The sequence below is a fragment of the Xiphophorus couchianus genome, chromosome 20 (assembly GCF_001444195.1).
Source record: "Xiphophorus couchianus chromosome 20, X_couchianus-1.0, whole genome shotgun sequence".
NCBI lineage: Eukaryota > Metazoa > Chordata > Actinopteri > Cyprinodontiformes > Poeciliidae > Xiphophorus > Xiphophorus couchianus.
The window spans coordinates 19542961-19559361 of NC_040247.1; the positions used below are offsets into that span (position 1 = coordinate 19542961).

The 16401-nt window shown below is 38.5% G+C and overlaps 2 protein-coding genes across 2 annotated transcripts; both read left to right on the forward strand.

The window, feature by feature from the left end:
- Positions 1-1101: 1101 nt before the first annotated feature.
- cdk2 (cyclin dependent kinase 2) lies at positions 1102-6814 on the forward strand. The gene is made up of 7 exons (XM_028003717.1): positions 1102-1781; positions 3526-3603; positions 3699-3819; positions 3922-4092; positions 5212-5313; positions 5397-5600; positions 5693-6814. The coding sequence occupies exons 1-7, from the start codon at positions 1666-1668 to the stop codon at positions 5795-5797; spliced, it is 897 nt and encodes a 298-aa protein (XP_027859518.1). The 5' UTR covers positions 1102-1665; the 3' UTR covers positions 5798-6814.
- Positions 6815-7880: 1066 nt separating this feature from the next.
- Positions 7881-12541, forward strand: olfml3b (olfactomedin-like 3b). Its single transcript, XM_028003715.1, has 3 exons — positions 7881-8144; positions 10041-10326; positions 11494-12541. Exons 1-3 carry the CDS (start codon positions 7914-7916, stop codon positions 12276-12278), a joined length of 1302 nt encoding a protein of 433 aa, XP_027859516.1. The 5' UTR covers positions 7881-7913; the 3' UTR covers positions 12279-12541.
- The last annotated feature ends 3860 nt before the right edge of the window (positions 12542-16401 follow it).

Here is a 16401-nt window from a genome sequence, read left to right on the forward strand (position 1 = left end):
GGCCCCCCTGCCCTGCATGTTTTAGGTGTTTCCCTGCTACCACACGCCTGGATTGAATCTATGAGTGATTAACAGGCAGTGATTAACAGGTAATGCAATCATTTGGATCAGCTGTTCTGAAGTAGGGGCACATCTAAAACATGCAGAGAAGGGGGCGCTGAGGACTGGAATTGAGAAGCACTAAATCAATGCATTTCAGAGGAAACACAGTGGCTGTTATCACACTTTTCCACACTTTCAGTCTCCTAGGCTGATTCATTTTCTTTTTGACCTTAAATAAAGCTCTTAAAGCTGTCACTAAGCTTTATGGTAGAAAACAAAGCTGTCTGTGTCTTCAGAGGGAATTTTTTCTCACTACAGTGAAGAGATAAAAAGAATGAGAATGAGAATGTCAACGTTTTCCCTGATTTGGTATCTGTCAGGTTGCTTTTGTTGCACGTTTAATTTGGTGAACTGGTGCATCGGCTCTTTAAGCTCAAGCGTGCTGTGCAACAGGATGCACCCATTCATTGTTTGTTTCTTCTTACCAAGCCTTTGTAAGGGTTTAATCCACCCGCTGGCTTGGATGAACACCAGAAGCTCACATGATCACAGGAAGACTTTATGTGAAACTTTAGTTTTTCACTGATGATTCACTCACACTCACTAAAAACCAAATTGTATACCAACCAGATAAATGCCACTAGAGGGCGTTACTGACTCTTCCTATGAATTCTCTCTTGTTGAAGCTACTGACGCACCATCGGCTTCACTTCACTTCAATATATATTTTGACAATAATAATATAATAATACTATTAATAACAATTATGATTATGATAATAATAATTATTACATTATTTTATGAAAATATAATAATATTATAATAATGATGATTATTATTATATTATTATATTAACTATTAATATTATTATATAATATTCTAACATATTATGTTATGTTATAGTAGGTTATAATATAAAAATAACATATTATGATGATCATATATACTTATTGTGATAATAATAATAATAATTTTGTGTGACAGAAACTTTCTCCTCCCATATTAACTACGTCATGAACAACGTCACCGTGTTTTTAACCACGTGATGTTCGAGGTCCGTTAGCCGCGCATACCCGTTTACCCGCTCAGAAGCTATTTGGAACAAAACAAAGTATTTAAGCCACATTTCAAATTAATTTGTGTTGCATCTAACAGACTAGAAATCGATAACGTCATTGGTAACGTTTCGAAGAAAGGGCGCTATGGGAAAAGTAGTAAAATAACCGTGAGAATATTACTCATCTGAAATATCCGGTGTGCCCCGGACACATAATCGAACGCACCCGGCACAACGCGGGAAACGCTGCTGTGTTGGTTCGGTAGCGGCTTCAACCGCCTCGCCAACACTTAGATTTACGTTGGTCCACCAACGGAGCGTACACACCTTAGTTTCTTTCGTTTTCGTTAGTAGAGCTTTGTGCCCGAAAGACTCTCTTCTCGACCCCATCTTCTCGTTTGAAGCGTTCCCGGCTTGCATGACGGAAGCAGCCGGAGTAGCAGCCGGTCGGTCCCCGCGTCGTCCCCTAACGTCTGTCCCTGTAGCCGTTAGCTCCGACACAAAGAGAGCAGCCGTGCTAGGCTGCTAACCCCACAGCAAAGTTCTGCTTGGTGTTTACCTTCAATATGGATACGTTTCAAAAGGTGGAGAAAATAGGAGAAGGGACGTACGGAGTGGTTTACAAGGCCAAGAACAAAGTGACAGGAGAAACTGTTGCTCTGAAGAAAATCAGACTGGATACGTAAGTCAACTCACTGTTGGTGCAGTAGGTTATGATTTAGTGACACAACCTCATGTTTTATTAAACGTTTGGATGTTTGTACCTCGTGGGATATTGTCATTAGCTACAGGAAACAGGAAAAGATAACTCGGGAGTTTCTTCACCTTAGCTTTAGATGCACTCCTCCATAAACTAATAATAAGCAAACAAAAACCTAAGCAAAATATAATGCATCAAAAATAATGCTGTAATAAGACACACATACACTCGTCTGTGTTTCCTGAAAAGTTAAACTTTTTATATCGTAAAGCTTACAGTTCTCTCTCATTAAACTAAAATATCATTAAAGTGCAACTGAAGTATTGTATAGATGTTGATTAATTACAAAGCAAGTAGGTTTTTTTTCCACGTGTTCATCTTAAATGAACACGTATAACTTACTTTATATTGATGCTGTAAATCAGGAAAAACTGTGACTGGAAAAACCTGCTCAAGGAGCAGGGATTACCTTGACCTGGAGTGGATTGTGAAGCACAGCCTATTCAAGAGATTGGGGGAGATTAATAATTTGGGAGTGTGGGTGTAATCAGTGTTTCAGAAGCATCTCATCAGGGCTAATCAGAAAAAGGACTGGAATGTTGCTCATGGGCCAAAATCTTCTTTTTTTTAGATGAAAGTCAGGTTTGATTTCATTTGGAAGTCCAACAGTGTGAATTTTCCACTGTCTGTTATGATTCGGGGAGCCAATCCATGGTGGTCCACTGAGTTTTATTGTCAGCGCCAGAGTCTACCAGGAAATGCCACATACCCAGCAATATCAGCACGTTGATACTCACTATTGGGAAACAAGCACTGATGCTCAGTATTTAAAAAAAAAAATCCAGATAACAGTTCAAGGCTAGATTAGAATGAAGCGCTTGAAATCACCCTCATCAACATAAGAATGTTTTAAATCTACATTTGGTGAGCTACAAGCAGCATGTTTGACTGCAGGCTGATTACATCATCAGTCAGCCTGACTTAATTACCGGGCTGTTATCAGCTCCATATACTCCCCCAGATATTGTGGCAGAAAGGAATAATATTTTTAAAACAAGCTTAAAAATCCTAATTAATTATAGCAAGTTTTCATCCTGAGGCTTTGATTGAAATCAGCGTTTCATATTATATAAATATGTTAAACTACAATAAACAAGATTATTGATATATGCACTATATTGTTTGTATTTGTGTTTTAAAATTAGATTTTTTTTATTCCAGAATTTTGTTTAATACTATCAATTATTTTACGTAAGCTTATTGTACTGTGAGAATCTTAAACCGGCCAATTTTAGGACAACCAGAGGAGAACAGTTTGTTTCTAGGTTTTCCAGTCTTTACTATATGATTAAACTTAGAGATGCATCTCCATAAAACAGAATAACACTGAAGTTAATTTATTTCAGTAATTAAATTCAAAGCATGAATTATTTGAAACACACAGAGTGGTGTTTTTCAAGCATTTAATTCTGCAAATTATGGCACTACAGCAAATGAGAAGTTGAAATCTTGATTGTCTCTGATAAGTAGCCAATTAAAAATATGTTTAATGGAGAAAGTCAGTTTACGGAGTTGGTCAGGGATGTTTTGGGTTTCTCTGTGCGCCCTAGGTGCATGTTTTGCTGTAGTAATTTTTAAACTAGGGTTTTTTTTAATCATTATCCTATGTGCTGTGAACGAATGAAGAGAGCAAGCGGGCGATAACTCTTCTTTTCTTTGTATCCAGGGAAACGGAGGGCGTTCCCAGCACAGCCATCCGAGAAATTTCCCTTCTGAAAGAACTCAGCCATCCAAATATTGTCAAGTAAGTTTTAGTAACATTTTAGCAGAACACATGTTCTGATTATGCTGGTTGCCTTTTTAGATTTATAACCAACCTCTTTTCTTCTGCTCTTTTAGGCTGCGAGATGTGATTCACACCGAGAACAAACTTTACCTCGTTTTTGAGTTCCTCCATCAAGATCTGAAAAAGTTCATGGACTCTTCGTCAGTCACTGGCATCCCGCTGCCTTTGGTTAAGGTAATTATAGCTCCATGTTTATCTTAATACTTTCCTAGTGGCATGAATAATTTTTTTTTTGTGAGTGTGTGTTTATTTGTTACTGTTGTCTCTCTGTTTTAGAGCTATCTCTTCCAGCTGCTGCAAGGCCTGGCCTTCTGCCACTCTCACAGAGTTCTGCATCGAGACCTGAAGCCCCAGAACCTCCTTATCAACGCCCAAGGAGAGATCAAGCTGGCGGACTTCGGCCTCGCAAGGGCCTTCGGCGTTCCCGTTCGCACTTACACACACGAGGTAAGATGGTAGTAGGTTTTGTTTTATTCTTTTTTTCCCTCACATCCAGCCATTGAACAAACCACAAGTTTCTCCTAGTTCAAGTTCCCCGATAAAGTGTTGACACTGTACATAAATTATTTCCATGTCATACCAGCTCTTTCAAAAATAAAGACAGTAAGCATAAAGATTTAAGAAGCTGTTTAAAAAAAAAAAATTCTATGGTATGTTGAGACATATTTGCTATTCATTCAGCCTTCAGAAGAGTGAAAGAGTTTCAGCAGATAACAGGAAGGCTGAACAGAGTGCAACAAAGTTGCTCTGATTTATCTTATTGAGGTTTTAACCTCTGCAGTGAAACATGATGGATTTTGTAAATCGAGTAAGTAGAGTAAGTAGAGTATACATTCTCTTAGGGAATGTTTAAGTTTCAGTATTCCCATCGATTGCTGCCATAGGATGCAAAAGACATGTTTAAAAAAAAATAAAGAAATTTAATTTGTGTGTTTTATTAAAGCAAAATCTTATTTATGATGATGGCAAACATTATGCCTTTATTGTGCAGTATTTTAGTCTTTATTCTGTTTTTATATTTGTTTCCTCTTTGTGTGAGTCTATTTGTTATTGCCCGTCACTTTACTGCTATTGCACCTGAAAGATTCCTGATATTTCCATTCTATCTACTATCTCTCACTTCTGCTCCTAATATATGTAAATAGGCCTGTCATAATAACAAATTTTGCGGGACAATAAATTGTCAGAGAAATTATTGCGATCAACAGTAAAGCACCAGACTGAAGACTGTAATCATTCAGTTTTTGGTAAAAAGAGAAAGAGAATATAAAAACAATAAATCAAACAAATGAAAATGATTGATTTTCTTTTAATTTATCATGCAATTCATTGATTTATTGTCTATTGTGACAGGCCTACTGTATATGTAAATAAAAAATGACTGGCAGGAAGTCTACAAAAATGCTCTAAATGCTATTCTAATTTCTTCTTATGATGTTGCTCAGAAAGAAAAGTAAAAAAAAAAAAAAAACTGTGAAACCTGGAAAATATCCCCATTATTCTGTTCAGAGCGTCTCTAAGTCTTGGTCTCTTACTGGAAGAAATTGTGTTTTCCACATTTTCCAGGTTGTCACACTTTGGTACAGAGCACCAGAAATTCTCCTGGGCTGCAAATATTACTCCACGGCCGTTGACATCTGGAGTCTGGGGTGCATCTTTGCCGAAATGGTAACATGAGCGTTTCCCACAATAAATATTTAACAAAGCAGGAGTGGTCTCTGATCGGCAGCATGGTCGCTCTCCGTCCTCAGGTCACCAGGAGGGCGTTGTTCCCCGGTGACTCGGAGATAGACCAGTTGTTCAGAATCTTCCGTACGTTGGGAACGCCAGATGAAACCGTGTGGCCTGGAGTCACGTCGATGCCCGACTACAAACCGTCCTTCCCTAAGTGGGCTCGGCAGGATTTAGCCAAGGTGGTGCCTCTTCTCGATGAAGACGGGAGAGAGCTGCTGGCAGTGAGAACATTTTCACTTGTTTGAAAAAAAAAAGCTGTTAGCTGGTGACAGAGTGAAATACTGATGCATGATGGACTTATTTTTTTCTTTAGGAAATGCTGACCTATGACCCAAACAAGAGGATTTCTGCCAAAAATGCACTTGTACATCGGTTCTTCCGGGACGTCTCCATGCCAGTTCCTCATCTCAGACTGTGATTTGTGCAAAGCATCAGGCTGGTTGGAATCGGAGTAACATCAAAGCATTAAGGACCGCCTGCCCTGCTTCAGGCCTGTGCCTGCAACGGACAGAGAACCTGGACACTACAGGAGACGAAGGGTCCCTCAGTATCTAAACGCAGCCTTTACTTAGCCAGACGGAGGTCCTGCTGTTATGGTTCCAAGTGTTTACCCGTCATTTCTCATTCTACTGTGCACGTTTATGCACAACTGCCATATTTGATCTGCAATTAATGATTCAAGATGTTCTTTGATAACGTTCAGGCCAGAACAGTGATTGCTCTTGAGCTTCCCCGTTTAAATGTAAGTAGCTTTTGGATGTTTGAGTTTAGTTTGTTGATTAGAGTCAAATTAAATTGAGGAATTTGTGGGATTGTGCAAATAAAGCAATCTGCATTCTCTGTAACCTTGAGAGCGAGAGATGGCTCTCAGCACAACAGTCTGGTGCTGGATAAACACCGGGTCGCACCAGCTGCCCTCCGGGTCGACTTTTCTTTTCTTGCAGTTCCATGCAAACGGTCTTGAAGTGGTTTTAAAGCTCTTCGTTTGAGACTAAGGTTCTGATTTACAGTAGTTCACTGTCATTTTACAGAATTAAACTTGGTGTTGCATTGTTCTTACTTTAGATTTTATTCAAGCCTAATGCACAAATTTTATACATATTGTTTATATACAGTTGAAAAAATAAACTTGTTTAGATAACTGCTGGTTGTGTCGGAGAGATTCGAGCTGTTAAATATTCATGTGATAAATCTGACAAATGCAATAAGCTATATCTTATTAAAACAAATTATTTTTACATTCACTTTCATAAGCAGAAAAAACTTAAACATTTTTACTGACACTTGAAGAATATTAAAATAAAAGGTTTGCTATTCACCAAGTTTGTACAAATATTCTAGTTATAGTGCCTTCCAAAAGTATTTACCCTTAAGATTGTTTTTGTTTCAACTTTGTCACATTACAACTGCAAAAATAAAAATGTGAAAAGTGTTATCTTTTGTAATCATCCCACTTTACTCTCATATCATTAAATTATTTCCAATAAATCCAATCAAATACTTCTTTTTGGAAATCACCTGAGTAGAAAGTGGGCTGCTGCATATTTGTAGTTTTATCTCAGTAGAGGTTAGAGAACAGTCAGAGAAACTCCCAAGAGCTGCAGAGATACTCAACCAGGTGGGAGGATTTGTTGGCAGGACAGTCGTGGATTAAACCTCAAGTTTGACCTTTGTGGAAGAATGATAGAAAGTCCTAAAGAGTCTCAAAGTTTTCCACAAAGCATGTAGGAAATATAGAAAATATGGAGAAAAAAATATGTCCTAGTCAAATTAGTCTAAAATAAAATGCAAAACGCTCGTACATTTCACACACCATCCCTACATGGGAACACAGCAGTGGCAGTATTGTGCTGTGGGGATGCTCAGTTTGTGATCAGAGAAAATTAAACTGCTGTAGTGAACCAGCTACTCGCCAGACTCTGACCTTTGGGATATGAAGACTGTGTGGATAAAATGTACCAAAAGTCACACCTGAGCTACATGCAACTAGTTTCTCCAGACAGGAGACGTCATGAAGTTGATGAGCAATTAAGGCTTTTTTGCTAATCAATCTCAGTAGTTGTGTTCAACAGTTGATCCACTTTACTACACATAATTTATGGACCTATCTTTTAATTTCTCTATGTGTGTATTATTCCAATTTTAGAGTTAATTCTGTGTCCAAAGCCTCATTTGAAATATCTTTACTGAGAAAAATGTCAAGGTGCTGTGTATGCTTTAATATAGAGTGCAGATAGTTTGCTAAAGACATTACAATATGACACGCATTTCCTTCTAAATTGAATTTCCAGCCACTGGTGTCTTTGTCTAAACAGAGGAGAGCAGCACCTCACATTTTTTCCTTTGTTCCTTTATGTAACTTCTGTCTTTGAGTGTCTTTAAAACCGAATGTTTAAGACAGTAGAAGGGTCCGGCACCCTTAAAGCCAAACGCCAAGTTCATTTAAAAATGCTCCACTGTCGTTTTTCTTCCAAGATCACCAAACAAGATAAAACTGTAGAGTAAGGAGTATTGTCCAGTGCCTCCACCACCATATGGCTGTGGCTCCTCCCAGACGGCTAAGTAAAACATTCCAGCCCACCTCTGGGAGTCTGCTGCTTCCCTCACACTCTCTGACATCCAGTCAGGTTTTTACTGTAGCCCAAAGGTTCCTGAGCTGCGACAAAATGAGAGGATTCGTGCTGTTGCTTGCTTTGGTTTACTCTGCTACTGCTCAGCACCAAGCTCTTATTGACTACTTGGAACGGAGGCTCCTTGCGATTGAGGTAAGACTTTTTCTCTTCCTGTCGAGTCCTCAGTGCCAGAGTTTCCCCGCAGAGGAAACTTTCAGAAACTGATGCAATGGAATGCAGATGTGGGCAAAATCCTGGGGAAAATGTTGGGAATACAGATCGGTTGCACTGATGTGAACCGTGAGCTTCTTTCGTCTGAGCCTGCAGCTCTAACTGCAGACAATGTGATGACAAAAACATTAAGTTTCTATAAATTACATAATTCTGAATAAATGCATTTGGAACGATGAAGTTGCAGTTGTTCATCACAGTGAATGTGTGCAAGATTTGGTGCGATACAAAAGTTTTTGCAGATTTTGTTTCAAATAATAAAAACAAATCTAGCAAATATACCTGATTAAATACAGAAAAGCAGTCATCAAATTATGATTTAATTCAAGTAAAAAAGTATCCAAGACACTTTTTTAGTCTCCCAAAATATCGATAATCTCTAATTACATACTTTGATTCTTATGGAAAGTAGAGTTCAATTTCAAGTATGTACCTGACCTGTTGAATTAAGAAATCACTTGAGGAATCTATTCAGCTACGTGAGCCGGCTGTAAGAGCTTTACAACCAAAGCGCCGTCCTCTGATCTGAAGAAATTCATGAACACAAGATAAATAAATCAGTCAGGAAACAGTTAACCATCCACTTCTAAAGATTTAAGACTAACAAGCCTCATTTTGAGACATACAAATGAAACAGTGGTGAACCCTCCAAGGAGTGGTCCGCCTATTAAAATTACTACAAAAGTACATTGTTGACTCATCCAGCAGGTCTTAAATAGAAACGGATCAACGTCCTAAACACTAAAGGCATCACTTGGCTCAGTTAAGGTCAGTGTTCATGATTTAACTATGAGGAAGCTGCTATTCAAAAAGAAAACATGTTGATTGTCTCACATTTTGGGAACTTATTCTGCTAACTCACTTAATTAATGGGCAACTGTTTGGAAGGTGTGTGTGTGTGTGTGTGTGTGTGTGTGTGTGTACTAGGTTTTCATATCCTTATGGGAACCTATTTCTGTCTACAATGAGGGGTTATGGGGACCATTGCTCCTTGTGGGGACATTTTCTTGGTCCCCATGAGGGAAATTGTTGTTTTTGGGTTAGTAATTAGTCACAGACCTAACTACTAACCCAAACTACTAACCCTAACCCTAAACCTAAGGTTTAGGGTTAGGATTATGGTAAGGGTTAGGCTGTAGAAATTAATGGAAGTTAATGTGAAGTGCCCACAAGTGATGAAAAAACTGTGTGTGGGGGTGTGTGTGGGCATGTGTGTGTGTGGGGGTGTGTGTGTGTGTGTGTGTGTGTAGCTAACACAGTAATTTCAGATAAGTCAAACATGATGGACTTTTCCTGCCTGCTGTAATTGATTGAGTTTTGCTCTTTCCCAGAAAATCCTAAAGAAAGGTTTGTGACCTTGTGCCCATTCTCAGGTCTGAGTGATATGGAGTTTTTGGAGTGGCCTAGTCAAAGTCTGGACTTGACGCTAACTCAGATGCTTTGACCTGACTCTAAACGGGTTGTGCTTATCCTCCACAGTGGCTGAATTAAAGCAATTTTGCAAAGAAGGACGAGACAAAATGTGTCCTCAGTTCCCATACAGCAGATTCTGTCGTTATTGGCAAAAATAATCGTTCATGAAATATTTTACAGAATATCTGCGACAGAGATCTCAGACCATTTTCCTGGAAGACAGTCAGGCAGAGTGGGTGCTTGCTATGTGTGGGTCCTTCCTGATTAAAGGAGGCCTCTAAGGCCACAGAAAATTGTGGGCCTGAGTCATTTATAGCAAATACTATTTTAGTTGCAGTATAAAATAAACATCTTTAGAAGTTGCGGTTAGACTGAGGCTGCTCTAATCAGCTTTGTTTACAACAGGACAGAATCTCTCTGTGGCAAGAGCAGACCACACGCTATGCCTCCGAGCTGCGGGAGCTGAAGCAGCAGATGGTTTCTCAGCTGGAGAGTCTTGACAAAGAGAAAGAAACCCTCAGGATGACTCTGGACGGAGTGGGGACGAGGGTGGACCGGGTCGAACGGGAACTGGACTACCTGGAGACGCAGAACGGGGCTCAGCCGTGCGTGGACGTGGACGACAAGCTGATAGAGCAGCAGGTGACTCTGGTTAAGGAGAAGCAGAAGGCCAAATACTTCAAACTCACAGGTGAGATGTGCTGGTAGAGAACTGAACTCCTGATAACTGGTGAACCTGGATACTTTTATTCATCAAACTTCAGATAAAAATGCAGTTCTTACATCATATCATTCAATTTGAAGGGCCAAAAATACACTTGTCATTGGTTTTGCTTCATTACCAATGTGACTAAATATTGGGGCTTTTATTTTGAAGAGTACTTGTGAAATTTGTTCTTGGTTGAGGCCAATGAGGAAAACTATTTTAGTAATAATCTAACAAATACACATACTAGCAAGTCTATTATTATGAAGAGTATTTGTTGTATTATTTTGTATTTTTGTATAGATAGATAAAATGGTGAGTGTAGATAGAAATATGTGACTATTGGGGTGAATTAAACATCTACTTTATAGAGATATCTGGAGCAAAATAGAAAGGGAAAAAAAACAGATTACATTTTGAACCATAAAGCAGAATTGGCTGGATGATGCTTTGGTGATGATATACAGTCATTTGAGTATATGTGTGATGGCAGGAAGTGTTTGTTGGCTTCTCTTTTTAAAGTTGTTGATGTGTTGGTTACAGGTGAGTTTATTATCCTCTGTAATAATAACTTACAACAATAATAAAACTTTCCATTCTTTTTACAATCTATATTGTTCATAGTAATGCTGTTTAAATGGCAGAGGGCCAGTGATGATTTCCTTTATTTTGCTGGTATTAAGGTAGAGGTAAATGGTTTTAAACCATGTTGTGAACGACAACGTAACTGGAGTATTTGAGGAATAAGGTGCTTGGTGAAGGACTAGTACAGCTGTTTGTGCAGTATGTGTAAAGAAAGGTGCTTAGTACACGCTCTTGTGGTGCTCCAGTGCTGGTGGAGAGCGCTGCTGAAATGGTTGTGTCCACCTGCAAAGCTTGCGGTCTATTGGTCAGAAAGTTATGGATGATATTAATGAGGCATGGTGAAATGTTGACTTGATGTCTCTTTTGAATACTCATCTTCCTGGGGATGGTGTTGAAAGTAAAAGAGAAGTCCACAAAGACAATCCCGACAAAGATTCCTGGTTAATTGAAGAGCTACAGGAAGGCAGGACACCAAAACTACAATGAATTTTTACAGTGTTTAAAAATGTCAAAGCATTAGAAAATTATAACTAATTGTGTAAAGGCTGTCCCTCATGTCTTTTACAGACTGCAGTGATATGATCTCCAGCATTAAAGCCATGAAGATCCTGAAGAGGGTCGGAGGGCCAAAGGGGATGTGGACCAAAGACGCAGGCGGAGCCTCTGGGAAGGTTTACATCTTCAATGGGACAGCTGAGGACACCATCAACGAGTTTTCCACGGTTCAAGACTTCACTCGCTCAGCTGGCTTTTCTCTGTCCACCGACCTGAAGATTCCCTCGTCCTGGAAGGGAACCGGACATGTGGTCTACAACGACCACGTGTATTACGTGAATCAGGAAGAGGAGATAAAGGTGGTCAAATTCGACACAAAAAATAAGTCTATTACAGACAGTGTGGTCTTTCCAGTGCAGGATCATGTTCCTGTGTACGGCCTGAACCCTGAGACGGTGATGGACCTGGCCGTGGACGAGGAGGGCCTGTGGGCCATCTTCGCCACGAGGCAAAATGAGAGGCACATCTCTATGGCTAAGATGGACAGCAACTCCCTGGACGTCGAGCAGATGTGGGACACGAACTGCCCAAGAGAGAACGCAGAGACGGCCTTCATCATCTGCGGCACCCTGTATGTGGTGTATAACACCAAGCAGGTTGGCCGCTCGCGAGTGCAGTGTGTGTTTGACGTGAATGACCTGGTGACTAACGAGGAGGCGCCTCTGGTTTACTTTCCGAAGCGCTACGGCTTTCATGCCAGCCTGAAGTACAATCCTCAGGAGCAGCTGCTCTACGCCTGGGATGATGGCTACCAAATCCTCTACAAGCTTTCCATGAAGAAGAAGTTAGAAATCTGAGCCGAATGAAGTAACCCAGTACTTTAAAAAAGGGTTTATGCAAGTCATACCTGGCCAAAGATTGTTTATTATTTCAAATATTTGCAGTGTCTGTTTGCATTTTTAGGTTATCTGAAGTGAATTTTGTAATCTATAAGATTCAGCATATTATTGTCATTAATGTTACTTGATGAACCGTTTTCAGGCTCTGACAAATCTTTGACTGAGATGCAGTACACAACTCAAGCTTTGTTGAGCTTTCACAATAAACACCTCCCACATTATGTGCACTGCTGTCATTTTGTACGCATTTGTATGTAAATGCAGATAATTTGGGAATTTCTAACTAAACTCTTCTTGCAATTTAATTTGAGAAAAAGAGCCAGTTTGTGGATAATGTAGGTGTTAGTGTGTCACATTTAGATGATTATTAAACCAATTCTCAGTAGCTTTAACCCATAATCAGAAAAATGTGTAATACTCATAACCAACTTCATCAATATAACATCTTCCCCAAATATGATTCCCAAAGTAATCAAATTAATTGTTTTATTCATAACTTTATTAAATTAATACAAGCCACTTGAAGACATAGTTTCCATTATACCGAACATGACAAAAATGGTTTGGCATATTGCACAGAGTGCATTATTTTCTTTAATTGCAAAGAAAACATGTAGATTTAACTCTATCAGCCCTTAATTATTATACATTTTCTGGTTGCCTATTAATTCAATTGAATGTTGTGTCTTGATTATAAGATCCTCAGAAGTGTTGCTATATAGTTAATGTCAGAATATTTGTGCATGCTAGCAGGCTAGCACTGGTTCAGAAAAGTGTGCACCACCCTCTTAAAACACTTGTTATTTTGGATGTAAAAGCATGAGACCCTGATAAATCATTTAACACTTTATTGCTATAAAAGCTGAAAGGTGCAGTAAGTTATTTGCATACACGTACTAGTACACACTTTGATACAGTGTTGAACACCTTTTTGATTTAACTGTCTTCTAATCTTCATGCAACATCCTAACATCCTCACTCAGACGTATTTGACCTCTAATTTCTCCAAATCCATCAGATTGTGAAGACAGCCCTCTCCAGGTAAACGTTCAGATTTTCTGTCAGATATTACTGAAAACTCTGGCATGGCAATTCCACAACGTGGATTTTCCTCTTCTGAATGCATTATTTTGTTTCAAACTATCTTCATTTTTAGTTTTCCAGCAGACTTGTGAAGGTTTGGGTCAAAGCTGACTGGTAATCGGGACTGTCTACAACTTTATCCCACTTCACAAAAGCTTCAGTTCCTCTAAATAATAAAAATAACCCTGGAGCATGATGCAGCCACTCCCATGTTTTAATGTAAGTATAATGTTTTTTCAATAATGTGCAGCGTTTCTGTTCTGCTATACTAAAACACACGACCTGGGTGTTTATGTTTTTTTTAACTTTTAATCAATTTTAAAATACCCATGTCTTTAATGTGACATGATGTACATGACATTTTTTTTTTTATATTCTGTTCTCAAGGTGGATACCCTTATGCGTTACATCATTTTAATCCTTTGTAATCTAACTGTATGCTATTTAATTAGCTTAAAGATGCAATTGTCAGAAAATACTTACCACAGCTGGGACTGTGTTCATGGTTGATCAGATTTACTATACTAAGAATGTAACCTCGAGTAAATTGAAGTTTAAAACTGAATCAAAATATGGTTTAACAAAGTGTTAGTTTAACAATCTGTACACTTATGCTATCGAGTAATGTTGATTTCTATTATGTTCCTCCTGACAGACTTTGCTGTTTTTTCAGATAATTATCCAGAGTAAATATTATATTATATTTGGAAAAGGAATTCAAATGATTTACTAATGTCTAAAGTTTAATAGAATTATAAACATTTTTATTTCTGTGTGTATGTTGAGTTTTTCCTGCTACCTTTGTAATGTATTTTGAGATACAACCACATTGAGATCAATTGTAATTATGTTCAGCTTGTGGAAAGATTAAAAGCTAATTTGTTCCTCAGTTCCTCCAGAATCAGTAGCTACAAAAGAGTACAAATTGACAAATTAGGCTGTTTGTTTACAGGTCTGCTGGTTCAGCTGATGATTCAATATGACAGATATTATTTTGTTTTACTTAGCAAAATTAGGAATAACTCAAATCATAAACACAGGATCCTTGCTAAAACAAATAACTAAAATTAAAATAATAAGCCCTGAAAAATATCTATAAAACTTAACTCAAAACCAGACTGAATCAAAGTCTTTAATTTACTTGTAATACCATTGAAAATCTCAGCTGCTCTCAGTAAAACAGACTCAACAGCTAAAGGAGAAAAAGAAAACAGATCTGCAAAACAGGCTCTGATCTTCTCTGTAATTACAGGCTCACGCTCCCAAACAAGAGCCAGATTATATCACTAAACAATCATTTTCCAAAAGGTTTCATTTACTCTGTTGTTCTTGTCTTCTTGTCTCCATGGAGCATCTACACATGTGCTACTTACATGATCAGGGATGTTTTAAATATATCACGCGGTTTTCAGGTTAGATCCATAAAAGGAGATGTAGCAGCTTTTATTCTGCCGTAGAGAGAGGAGGTGAAGGATGAAAACCACAAAAGGTAGTTGTTCATGAAACCAAACACTGACCACGCCCCATGTTTCAGAGGTGGGGACTGGATTTTGCAAAGCAAAGCAGTCTTCTTGTCATTACATATGAACTACAATGGAATTACTTTGCATGTTTCTGTAAAGAGAACCAATGCAATCCATTTGTGTGCAAACACTGTTTCGATGCTGTTTGAAGTTTTTTTTATTGCACAAAGATTTTTTTTCCTGCTAATCCGTTTTCCAGAAAGGATTACAACAGACTTCTAACTGTTAGCCACATGCAGAAAATTCACCCCAGTCAATTCAGATGTATTGACCTGTTTAGCTGCAGCTGCAGAATAGAAAATTGCTTTCTTGGTGTGTAGATCAGTGGGAGGAGGAAATAAATGGACCAAAAATGCTGAGAAACTGGTTTATACCACATCTACATGTAACAGAGGGGAAATTTCTCAGTACACAATATAAAAATCACTAACATTTATTCAGGTACTCCAGTTCTACGTTCAGTATGCTAACAATGCTAACAAATGCATAGAGATAACATCAAGGCGCTTTTTTTTTAAACAATAAATTCTATTTTTATGTGTGTTGTGTCCTCACTGCTTCTCCTTATCATCCTCTCTGCTCCTGTTCTACGTATTTGTCCTCTATTTCAGGCCCAGAGCTTTTAGGGTCTCGTATCGTAGGAGTTAGAAAAAAAACCCACAACCCAGTTAGCTCCAGTGGGTTGCTATAGCAACCAGTAACTGCCACTTCATGGGGAATAATAAAAGGCTGGTGAACCACCACTGTGAACTGTACTTATTCAGAGCCACGATGAGTGTGGGTTGCTCTTGTTTCCCAATATCCAGTACACAAGGTTTACACAAAATGTCTCCAACTTTATGACACAAAATGTCTCTAACTTTATGACACAAAATGTCTCTAACTTCACTTTGCATCCAGAAATTATTCCCCCCCATTCAACTCATTTCCAAGACCAACTCATTGTCCCACAGTGTTAATAACCACATCATTCTATTTGAATAATCATCTAATGCAAAAACAAAAGTGGTATAGAGGTTTATAAGGTGGCATTCTAATGAACCAATGTGAAAATGTTGAATCTAAAGTTGTTTTTAATAAATAATATATATTTTTGGGGTATAGACTCAACAAACAAGAACTTATCTAACCTCAAATTAGACCAATACCTTAACGCTGCCCAACACTGAAGCCAATGGGGAGACATGTTTTATTTATTCCTTTATATATTAGAAGAACGCTAGCACAGATTATGCTGTGTGTACTATTGTTATCCAAGCAGATAGTCAACAGCCAGGCCAGCAGGGAGCAGTAGCTGTTTGTTAGCATAAAGTTCAGCCAATAAGAACATCCTTCCTTTTAAAGTGTTTTTTTGCTTTCCAGAGAGTCGGTACAAAAAGCCTGCTGACATCTACAGATCATATGAACTGCTTTCACCAAACAATCCTTCCTTCTACATGTTTATCTATGCTAATTACATTCAGCTGAAGCACATT

What these genes read in the sequence shown, in the direction of transcription:
- cdk2 (XM_028003717.1), top strand. Translation starts at nt 1,666, where the DNA reads ATGGATACGTTTCAAAAGGTGGAGAAAATAGGAGAAGGGACGTACGGA. An exon ending in TCCCGCTGCCTTTGGTTAAG is followed by an intron (nt 3,820 to 3,921) that starts GTAATTATAGCT and finishes TCTCTGTTTTAG; the next exon opens with AGCTATCTCTTCCAGCTGCT. An exon ending in TTCGCACTTACACACACGAG is followed by an intron (nt 4,093 to 5,211) that starts GTAAGATGGTAG and finishes CACATTTTCCAG; the next exon opens with GTTGTCACACTTTGGTACAG.
- olfml3b (XM_028003715.1), top strand. Translation starts at nt 7,914, where the DNA reads ATGGCTGTGGCTCCTCCCAGACGGCTAAGTAAAACATTCCAGCCCACC. An exon ending in GGAGGCTCCTTGCGATTGAG is followed by an intron (nt 8,145 to 10,040) that starts GTAAGACTTTTT and finishes TGTTTACAACAG; the next exon opens with GACAGAATCTCTCTGTGGCA. An exon ending in CAAATACTTCAAACTCACAG is followed by an intron (nt 10,327 to 11,493) that starts GTGAGATGTGCT and finishes TGTCTTTTACAG; the next exon opens with ACTGCAGTGATATGATCTCC.